General features: G+C 50.0%; 1 protein-coding gene across 1 annotated transcript; it reads left to right on the top strand.

The window, feature by feature from the left end:
* Positions 1-4,646: 4,646 nt before the first annotated feature.
* On the top strand, positions 4,647-5,873 carry LOC109776945 (NAC domain-containing protein 100-like). Its single transcript, XM_020335605.4, has 2 exons — positions 4,647-5,208; positions 5,340-5,873. The coding sequence occupies exons 1-2, from the start codon at positions 4,702-4,704 to the stop codon at positions 5,508-5,510; spliced, it is 678 nt and encodes a 225-aa protein (XP_020191194.1). The 5' UTR covers positions 4,647-4,701; the 3' UTR covers positions 5,511-5,873.
* The last annotated feature ends 5,492 nt before the right edge of the window (positions 5,874-11,365 follow it).

Raw genomic sequence — 11,365 nt, 5'->3', positions numbered from 1 at the left:
AAAGGCTGGAGGAATCTCGAACAACAGCAATGCCTAAGAAATGATGAAGGAGTCCTAGGTCAGTCATAGAAAATTCAGATCTAAGAAGAGAGACAATATGATCTAAGAACTTTTGAGAGGAGGCGGTAAGAATGATATCATCTACATAGAGAAGTAAATAGGCAGTGTCAGAAGTTTGATGATACACAAAAAGAGAGGTGTCGGAGAGAGATGGAGTGAAGCCTATTGTTTGAATGAAGGAGGAGAAGCGTTGAAACCAAGCTCGTGGGGCCTGTTTAAGACCGTAGAGAGATTTCTGAAGAAGACATACATGAGTTGGAAAGGATGGTTTTTCAAAACCCAGAGGTTGCTGGCAGTAGACAGTTTCTTGAAGGGAACCATGGAGAAAAGCATTTTTAACATCAAGTTGGTGAATGGGCCATGAAGAGGAGACAGCAACACTAAGAATGGTGCGAATGGTGCTAGGTTTAACAACAGGAGAGAAGGTTTCTTCGTAATCAATTCCTTGTTGCTGAGAGAAGCCACGACAAACCCACCTGGCTTTATATCGTGAGAGGCTCCCATCGGAGTGGAACTTTTGGCGAAAAATCCATTTGCCAGAAACAATATTTGTATTGGGAGGACGAGGAACAAGTTGCCAGGTGTTGTTTTGAAGTAAAGCATTATATTCTTCTTGCATGGCAGCGGCCCAATTGGGATCAAGTAGAGCAGTTTTGTAATTCTTTGGAAGAGAAGTGAGAGATACGGAGGTATGAAGGTTTAGGCGGTCTTGGGGTTGATGAAATCCTGATTTGGCCCTAGTACGCATGCAATGATCATTAATCGGGGCTGTTGTAGGAATAGCACGAGGGGGTAAGGTGGGTACTGGTGAGTCCGGCGCAGCGGAAGAGTCGGACGAAGGAGTAGGGCTGGGTGGTGGAGTGGGAGCAGGGCTGGGTGGTGGAGTGGGAGTAGGGGCCGAGGGTGTTGGGGAGGGAGCAGAGGTCGGGGGTGTTGGGGACGTCTCGGGTGGGGTGAGTGTATGGTTGGGATTGGCTATGGTGGGTGTTAATGGTGGTGGTGATAAGTTGTGTTCGGCAGGTAGGGGAGTATATAGTTGGAAAGGACGAGGAGAGGGGGTGTTTGCGGAGCTAGGGGTGTTGGATGGTGTAGTAGTGCGTTGTGAGAAAGGAAAAATGTGCTCAGCAAACGTGACATGACGAGAGACATGAACGTGTCCGGTGTGAAGGTCGAGACAGCGATAGCCTTTGTGCTCGTCAGAGAAGCCGAGAAAAGCACATGGGATAGAGCGTGGTGACAATTTATTTGCAGAAGTGGCGTAGGCATTGGGAAAACAGAGACAGCCGAAAACACGAACCGCGGAGTAGTCGGGGTGGGAAAGAAAGAGGGAATAATAGGGAGTAGTGTTGGGTTTAGTTTTAGAAGGTCGAATATTTAGAAGGAAGGTGGCCATGTGTAGGGCTTCAGCCCAAAACTTGGGAGGCATGGATGATTGAATGAGGAGAGTGCGAACTATATCATTGAGGGTGCGAAGAGAGCGTTCTGCTTTACCATTTTGAGGGGAGGTGTAGGGACATGAGAACCTAAGCAGGATGCCATGTTGTAAGAAGAAAGTACGATTTTTAATGTTATCAAACTCGCGACCATTGTCACATTGGATAAAGCGAATTGGGAGGAAGAAGTGAATAGACACATAGCGTTGAAAATTAAGGAAAAGAGAATGGACCTCGGATTTGTTGCGTAGAGGAAAAGTCCAGACAAAGTGGGTGAAATCATCTAGGATAACAAGGTAGTATTTAAAACCCGAAACACTTGCAATGGGAGAGGTCCATAAATCACAATGTATTAATTCAAAGGGATAAGTGCTACAAGAACTAGAGGAACTAAAGGGAAGACGCACATGTTTTCCTAATTGACAATACTCGCAAAACACAGAATTATGAGAGTCCCTATTATATGGTATGGTAAATTCACTAAGCATAGAAGCTAAGACGGCGGGGTTGGGATGGCCCAAGCGACGATGCCAGAGATTGACGGAGGCCAGCATGGATGTTGGAGGGGTGGCGGCAGGAACTCCATTAAGAGAATAAAGATCACCGGAGCTATTGAAGCGAGCGATCTCGGCCTTGGTCAGGTAATCCTTCACAGATAAACCAAAAGGGTCAAATTCAGCCGAAACTAGATTGCCGCAAGTAAATTGGCGAACAGAGATAAGATTTTTAATGAGGGCGGGTGCAACTAGAACATCGCGAAGTAAAAGAGGTTTGGTGGAAGAGGGAAGTTGAGCCTGACCAACACAATATATAGGAATAGATGATCCATCTCCAAGGATAATGGAAGGGAAAGGAGATTTAGTGCAAGAAGATAACCAATTACTAGATGCAGACATATGACTAGAGGCCCCTGAATCAAAGATCCAATCCGTACCTGAGTTTCCTTGTGCAGCAAAGTTATTCATGGCCTGGAGAAAGGCAGCTTGATCCCAGCTCGGCGTCGCAGGTGAGGGTGGCGTCGGAAGCAGTGCCGGCGGATACGATGGTGAAGGCAGTAGGGCCGGCTGGGGAGTGTAGTAGGCATTGGCCGGCTGTGGTGGGGGTGGCGTCGGGAGCAGGGTCGGCTGAGGTGTGTAGTAGGCGTCGCCGTCGGTGCTGTAATGACCATAAGGAGCATACGTCGGGGCGGCGTGATAGGCATTGGCCGGCTGTCGGGGGTTGAGAACCCCGGGAGCACCAGTAGGCGGCCGAAGGCCGGGTTGCCAGGCACCTGAGTATGCTGGCGGAGCACCGAGGGTGGACGGAGCGGACCAGGGCATGGGCCATGCTTGAACAAGCCCCGTCCAAGGATCATGAGGAGGCCGCCATGCAACCGCAGATGGAGCGCTAGTGGGTGGTGCAGGACTCGGTGCGGGTGATGTCGTAGGCGGAACCGAACGAGTCGACGGCGGCCTGTAGATAGGGTTTTTGCCGTGGTAGTTCGGACTAGGACGCCAGCCTGGGGGCGGTTGAACAGATGACGATGCGGACGGCCCGGCGGCAGGAGCCGGCCTGGAAGGCGGCGCTGGGGTAGACGACAGAGGAGGATGAGCCGCAGCATGAAAGACCTTGGGGCGAGAGTCCTTGCGAGCTTGTGTTTCCGCCGCGAGTTGTAGCAAGGAACGAACTTCAGCGAAGGTATGAGGGGGCCGTATCATCGGTATGAACGAGGCTTGCTTGTCAAAGTCTTCGCTGAGGCCGACGATGACGATATTGATTAGCTGTGAGTCGCTAACTGTATCGCCGAGTTCGCGGAGCTCATCACCAATGGTCTTAACGCGCTGGCAGAACAGGTTCAGCAGGGCGTCTCCTTGCACCATATTGCGAAGCTCGGTGTGGAGAGCGTTTTTCCGAGCGTCGGTGTTGCTTTGGAAGAGCTGACGGAGGGAGTGCCAGATGTTGGCAGCGGTGGCGCCGTCGTGATTGAGCATGTTGAAGATCTCGGTGGTGATGCGGGTGTAGAACCACTGGACGATCGCGAGATCGTCTTTCAACCATTGCGGATCGTCGGGGCGGGGAAGACAGTTGGCGGCGACATGCGAGCGCAGGTTGCAGCGGCCGAGGTGGAGATCGAAGAGATGTCTCCAATGGTAGTAGTTGTGGGCGGCGAGATCAAGAACTATGGGGATGTAGGGGCTGACGTCGGAGATTGTGTCAGCAAGAGATATTGGTGCGGCGAGGATGGGTGCAGGGTAGTTTTGTGGAGCTATGGTGAGAGCCGAGAGAGAAGTGGCCGCGGCGTTGGCAGCCTTGGCGATGAGTGCGGCCCGGCGCTCGAAGTAGCCGGGCGGCGGCGGCGGTGGCGTTGGCGGAGCCATACCCTAAACCCTAGGACCGGTATCTGATACCATGAAAGCTGAATAAAACTGTTGCTTATTGATGATTTGGTGCGGCATACAAGAGTATATAAGAGGATACAAACCGACTTGGGGTAGGGGTACAAAACTGACTTGGACTAGAAGTCGTATACCATAATGACTACTCGAACATGGACAATTGTAAAAAAAAAATTGTACCATCCATCCAGTGACCAGGGGCTTTGAAAACATAAATCGTTTTGCGTAAACATGCATCAGCTTCAGTATATGGTAATTTTTTTCTTCTAAAATATATAGTATGTGGTAAATACATAAGGGTGAAATGTATAGTACATATAGTTCACACATGATACATCTCAATTAAACGCCATATAAATTAGAACAATAGCAGGGCTACATATGCACACGCAGCTAGTAGATACATACAAATGTGGGTGTCTATTTGCTTTACATAACAAAGCTAGGCGGCAACAGCAACAGAACATATAGATCGGACGAGCAGGTGGGTAGAGGACTTCACATGCATACGCTAACAAGAATGAAAACAAAACCAATTGTGCAATCTGGCATGGCCATGGCCTAGAAAAGCTCGAGAGACCCATCACCTGTCACTACCAGGGTGAGGCGCTGACAATAGGACAACAGGCGCACGGTTGTAAAGACGAGGAAGCTATCTCTATCCATCCACTGCCAGGAGGAACGCAATTAAACAAAGGCAAAAATGTTGATGCTTCTTTGGCAAGCGCCTTGCCAGTACACGCATTCACTCCTATTTAAGCACCTCCCCTCATATATCTAGCTCATTAAATTCGTTCCATAGTTGCATACAGCGATCCCATAGAGCCTCCACCATGGCAGACCACCTTCAAGTTCAGCAGCAACAACAACAGTTGGAGCTTCCACCGGGGTACAGGTTCCACCCTACTGATGAGGAGATCATCACCTCCTACCTTGCCCCTAAGATTCTCAACCCAGCGTTCGACGCCACGGCGATCGGTGAGGTGGACGTGAACAAGAACGAGCCATGGGAGCTTCCCAAGAAGGCCAAGATGGGGGAGAACGAGTGGTACTTTTACTGCCAGAAGGACCGCAAGTACCCCACTGGGATACGAACCAACCAGGCCACGAAGGCCGGCTACTGGAAGACCACAGGTAAGGACAAGGAGATCGTCAATCCACATTGTACGTCCATGCTCATCGGCATGAAGAAGACATTGGTGTTCTACAAGGGCAGAGCTCCCAGCGGGGAGAAGACCAACTGGGTCATGCATGAGTACAGGCTCGAGATCGGCAAGCAGTCAACAACCGGCCTGCCCACCGCCATCACAAATGCCGCTTCCATTAACGCGTCTTCCAAGGTATATATTTAAACATAGAGTATGGTTGTACGTAGTCAAATCATGAACATGGTCGTCCATCCATACATACGTACACACCTAGCTATTGACCATAATTTATTTGCACTGATTCAATTTATGTATGTTGGCAGGAGTATGTGGTTTGCAGGATCTTCCATAAGAACACTGGAAGTGGGCTGTCATCCATGGTGTCACATGAGGACGTTGGGACCAGGCCGGGCAACAACGACCAGGGCAACGGCAGTGGAACAACCACCCACAAGATCTCGTCTATGAGCATGGGTACAGATGGGGCATGTTGAAGTACTGATAATCAGATGATCCAAGACAAGATATATATGTGTGTGTGCATTAATTAATCATCCATCAGAAGATTGGTCGATATATACCAACATCTATATTGGTTTGCAGCGCATTTTATTTTTCAGCATGATTCCAACAGAGTGCATGCACCACATCAGAAGATCGGTCCATATATACCAACATCTATATTGGTTGGCTCGTTTTGCTTGCCTCTCTTGTGCTAGTATTGTGTGTATGTGTATCGGCTTGTACATGCACCACATATCGGTGTATAGCTAGCTACATTTGCATTGTAAACTTCCTAGGAGTGTACACCCTGCATGTTTTAAACCTAGCTATATGGAATATACTATTTTCTTAAATTATGAATGTTTGACTAAATGTATTATCATGAATTTGATTACATATGTTTATTTTATTTGGAAACAAATTTTGAGCATGCGCCAACCTAGAGGGACTTCCATCAACCACATAAACTCTTACTTACACTTTCAAAGTTTAACAAATGTATTGAATAACTTATTTTTAGAAAAACACACACACACACACATGTAAGTGATGAAATATCATTGATCTTTCGAAATGTATACTTTTTTAGTTGCCTTAATGAGAATATGATGGCCGAGATGGAATGAAATGCAGAACACATATCATTCTCTTATAATTATAACACGACAACCATATATATAGGATTTCATGATTGGTCTAAGCAGGTCTGAAACAATTTTTAGGTCACGCATCAGTACTAGCCATAAATAGAGGGTTTCATGGTTGAGCATAATGTTATGGCCTAATTTTGGTTAGGAGAAACTAACGGAACAAAATTTATTTTCTCACTAACCACACAACAGAATTGGAGACGGGATCAATACTAGCGGTGGCGGAATTATATGATCGAGCCAAGCTGGGCAGTGACATGTATAGCCCAGGAGAAAACAAAGGAGCCGAACTAACCTGCCGAAAACCTTGCCAAATTACTTTCTGTGCACTCTATCAGCCTGGCCCGCCTAAGAGCAATTTTAGCAGACCCCGCATTTTGCCGAACTGTAAACTATGTTTGCAGGTCGCACGGGGACGCTTATGCATGCTGAAAACTGCGGCGGCAGAACAGAAACCGTAACAAACCCGTAATATTTAAAAAAAAGTTGTTTCGCCCGAGAAATTTAAGCAGCAGCTCGCCGAGCTTGCTCGCATAGATGGTTCTTCTTCGCATAATAAGTTCGTACACTCCACATACATACATATTAAAGGTCAGAGATGCTAGACAGGGCCTACGCTACCGCACCACTACAACAAAATTGAGCTCACCGGAGCTCCTGCGGTAGCTGCCCACCGGCGGCGATCAGTCGGAGTCGGAGTCGGCCTCGATGTAGAGCTTCGCCTGCTCCGCCAGCCTCCTTCGATGCGTGCGCCTGCGATGCCGTGACGCCCGTCTCGAGGAAGAGCCGCTCGTACTCGAGCTCGCGCCGGATGCGCTCTTCCATCTCCTCCTGCTCCCCCGCCGACCGCTCGAGGACGACGCGCTCGAGGAGCTCCTCCTGCCCTGGGGGAAGGTAGTCCTCGGGCCCGATGACGCCTCGGCGTGGCGGCGCATCGGGCACGGCCTCCTCCGGCTCCCTCTTCACCGGAACGAGTCGCGAGCTCGATGCGCCCGCGGATGAGCATCCCGCGGACCAGTGGCCGGATGAGCTCCCCGCGGACCAGTTGCCGGAGGAGGCATGGCGGCGACGGGCGAGCTCGAGATCGAAGTCCTCGAGCTCGCGGCGGCGGCCGGGTACCGCGGTTGAGCCACCGACACGCCCCCCTCTTGCGCGCGCCGTGTTTGTCACTAAAAAAATCAGGATTTTTGAAATAGTTTTTAATATTTCTTGATTTTACTGTTCATCCGAGCTCATTTGAGGTCGGGACTACAAAAGTACTTTCGGTTAAAGTATTCCTTTTGTTCATTTCACATGTAATAGGGAAGTAACATGATATCCTACTGAATATTTGTAGTATGATTCGGTTAGGGATTTCTCAAATTCATCTTGTTTACCAGGGCCGCCCTTCAAGTGGCGTGATTTGCATAACGATCCTGCCTCCTCTCCCGAGCAACTCGCTCCCTGACCCGATCACCGCCACCACGCCATGTCCACCGCACCCGGCATCAGCCCTGCCTCACCTCCACATTGCTCCCCGTCACCATGAACTCCACCTCCGGCGCCATGATCCCGGCCGCCATGCCCATTGCTGCTTCTCCGGCGGTCAACATGGCCAGTGTTCGCACCCACGTCCCCATCACCCTGGACCTCCACACCAACAACTTCACCAAGTGGATCATGCTGATCCATGTGCTCCTCGGCAAGTATGACCTGCTCTCCCACGTCAACGCCATCACTGAGGCGGACCGCACCCCGGACTGGACTCGCGAGGACTACATCGTCCATTCGTGGCTCTATGGGTCCATCTCTGATGAGATCCTCGACATTATCATAGGGTAGGACCAGATGGCTCAGTAGGCTTGGATGCTCATCACCAACCTCTTCCTCGACAATCAATCAGATGACCTGCGTCATCTACCTTGGGGCGGAATTTCATGGTCTCGTCCAAGGCGACCTATCCATCACAGCCTACTGCCACCGTATTAAGACGCTCTCTGATGCCCTTAGCGACGTCGGCACCCCTGTCTCCGACAAGACGCTCTTCCTCAACTGTGTTTGTGGGTTCAGCCCGCTCTTCTCCGACATCACGATCATTGTCACCATGCAAAACCCTCTCATGTCCTCAGCCAGAAGAGATCCATGTGCACTCTACGGCGGCGTGCCCTCCCACGCCACTAGCGGCTCCAACCCTTCTGGTCACCACCGTGGCTCGGACCTGGCATGGAAACAACACCGACGGAGGCGCCTCTGGTGGCGACCGCAACGACGACAACTTCTAGCGCAGGGTGTCCTCCTCGATTGGCCCCTAGGTTTGTTGCAACCCCTACATGGGGCAAGCCTAGGAGCTCCAGGCACCGCCGTCAATGCGGCACAACACTGGGCTGGCCTCCTGGGCCGCGGCATCCAGCGCTACCGCAGGCCCAGTCCTTCATCTTCCTCGCCCTGCTACAAAGGCCAGGCGTTTGGCACCAACCCTCTATTGACTCCCGCCTACGGCGCCACACCGACATGGAACTGCTCCGTGCTCCTCACTGCCATGAACAACGCCGCAACTCCATCGACCGTCGGTTAGTGGGTCATGGACTTAAGAGCCACAACACATATGGCCTCTCACCCATGTATGCTTCAAAATCTCACCCCTCTTCTTCTTCCTCAATTGTCACCGTTGGCAATGGTTCTACATTTCCCATCTCTTACACCGGCCAAACTTCTATACTGCTTCCTCTCGTTCTCTTATTCCTGACAATGTCTTAATAGTTCCTCATATTGTCAAAAATTTACTTGCATTCGTCGTTTCACCATTGATAACCTTTGATCAATTGAGTTTAACCTGTTTGGCTCTTGTTGTGAAGGACCTTCGTGTTGTGTATATATTTGTGTTGCATGTATTACGTGTTGTGGCCCACCTCCTAGTTGTGTATAGTTGAGGTTGAGGCCTACCCTGTACTTATATATACGTGCACCAGCACCCCATCAATACAACGCTTTATTGTATTGCAAACTATTCGTCTACATGGTATCATCTTTCTCGGTCCAACCCTAAGGTTCGCCGCCGCGCCGCCTCAAGCGCGCCGTCGCCGCACCCACCACCGCTGCACCCCACCGCCGCCGCGCTCCTCCCTCCCCTACACTGCGCCGCCGCCGCCCGCTTCGGCCCGCCCCGTAGCGCGCCTCCTGCAGCCGCCGCCACGCCTCCCTCTACAGCGCCGCCGCCCGCTGCTCCCTGCCGCGCCACCCGTCGCCGCTGCCACTCCCTACCCCGCAGCCGCGCCTCCCTCTACAGCCGCCGCATCCCCTGCCGCCGCTGTCCTCCTCTCCCTCTCCCAACAAAAAAAACACCCTAACCCTAGCCGCACCGCCATGTCCTCCCCAGGCTCCTCCACAACCCGCTCGTCGAACCCTTTCGCCGGCCCCGAGCCCTCCGGCGCCGCCATCCGTGACCTCAACATCGAGGCCCGGGTCCCTATCCACCTCGACAGCTCCAGCACGTCATACTACGCGTGAAAGACCTACTTCAACCTCATCTTCCGCGATGCATTACTGATCCCTTAATTAGATATGTGTGCGATGTTTTCTAACATCGCGTATGTACCATCACAACTGCCCGTGACTGATTTAATAAAATACACATGTACAATTTTTTGGAGACATGATTTGCCAATTATCTCTTTTCTCACGCACGAGTATTTTATGCGCTTCTTCATCTGCGTTCTGTGTTTTCCCTGCATAAGTTTTGAGTTCCGCAGCCAAATTTCAGTAGGCGTGAAATTTTAGAATTTATTCATCCACCTCATCCCGACGCATCACATTTCAGTAGTATCTTCCCACCCTTTCCCCCCTTCCGGCATCTTATACCGCCTCCGCTGCAACCACAGCTTCAACCACATCTACGTTCTACCCGAGCCTAATCGATCTAGTCAGGTAACCCACCGATCTCCATCACCGCCCCGGCCTGATTGCTAGATGGCACATGTGAAACACCCTCATGCCTTCAAATCCTCACACACCTACTCCAAAGCATCGACGCGTAAGCCCAACCACATATCACGCGGAGGTCAAGTAGCCGATGGCGGTTGATGGCGAGGTGGCCGATGTGAGTGTTGACCCGAAGGAACACCTCGCCTCCAACGCTGCCAACTTGGTGCACGCCCTGAACCCAGATGAAGTGCCTCATCAACCACCCCTCGGGATTTACCAAGTATGAACTGTCAAGTTCAATTTTACCAATACCAGTTGCAATGGCTATGTTTTGTATGGTTGATATATTAAGAATGTTGTAGTAAACACTCCTAACCCGTCTTAGCTATTTTTCCTACATTTTTTTGACAAATGGGCCATTCTATGATCTACCATCACTTGCCTTGTGATGCTAAACTCTATCAATTTCAATTTCATCAGCAATTTAAATTCCTTTATTAGTTTGTCTATAGTTAACACGTGCCTTGTTTATTTGAGTAATGCACACTATTATGTTCAAGTTTGAACTTCCCAGTGCAGTTTCAGCAATACCAGTTACAAACTTACAATGCATATGTTAGGTTGATGCTAAGCCTGTTGTAGTAAACAGTTCTATCCATTTTTTACTCCCTCCCTTTGCTACCTTGCTACTAGTCGCAATGAAGATATCATTGAAGATGTTGTCGTTTAATTATCATTCCTATTTTTGGTGGATGTTAACCCTCTTGTAGTTGACACATCTTTCCATGTACATACACATGGCCACAATCGGCGATGTTGTTGTTTACCATCGAGGTTAGTTTCCATACCAATGTCTTTGAGTATTTTACATCATTTCTACAAGTTGCAGTTTAGCTTCTAACATTTACTTGTTGCTTGTAGGTACACATGTCAGCTACTGATCCACACTTCGACCCGGTGGAACACCTTGCCTCCGACGCCGCCGACTTGGGGCAGACTCTGGCCCAGATGAAGTGCCCCAACAACTACCCCTCATAATTTACCATGTATAAAATGTCCAGTTCAATTTTACCAATACTAGTTGCAATGGCTATGCTTTGTACACTTGATGTATTAAGCATGCACTACTGCAGGATACTGCTAACGCGACACTATAATCAGAGACCTTAACCTCCACGCCCCGAAGGAGATGCCATGAATATATGTCGGAGCTCCGCGAACTACGTCCAGATGGACAAACTCAAGGAGGTTCGGAGCCCGAAAGATAAACACGAAGAAGAAGCACCTCCATCCGC

The sequence above is a fragment of the Aegilops tauschii genome, chromosome 3 (assembly GCF_002575655.3).
Source record: "Aegilops tauschii subsp. strangulata cultivar AL8/78 chromosome 3, Aet v6.0, whole genome shotgun sequence".
NCBI classification, from domain to species: Eukaryota; Viridiplantae; Streptophyta; class Magnoliopsida; order Poales; family Poaceae; genus Aegilops; species Aegilops tauschii.
The sequence above is the reverse complement of the archived record's forward strand: the minus strand, read 5'-3'. Positions and strand labels throughout refer to the sequence as shown.

What these genes read in the sequence shown, in the direction of transcription:
- LOC109776945 (XM_020335605.4), top strand. Translation starts at nt 4,702, where the DNA reads ATGGCAGACCACCTTCAAGTTCAGCAGCAACAACAACAGTTGGAGCTT. An exon ending in CCATTAACGCGTCTTCCAAG is followed by an intron (nt 5,209 to 5,339) that starts GTATATATTTAA and finishes GTATGTTGGCAG; the next exon opens with GAGTATGTGGTTTGCAGGAT.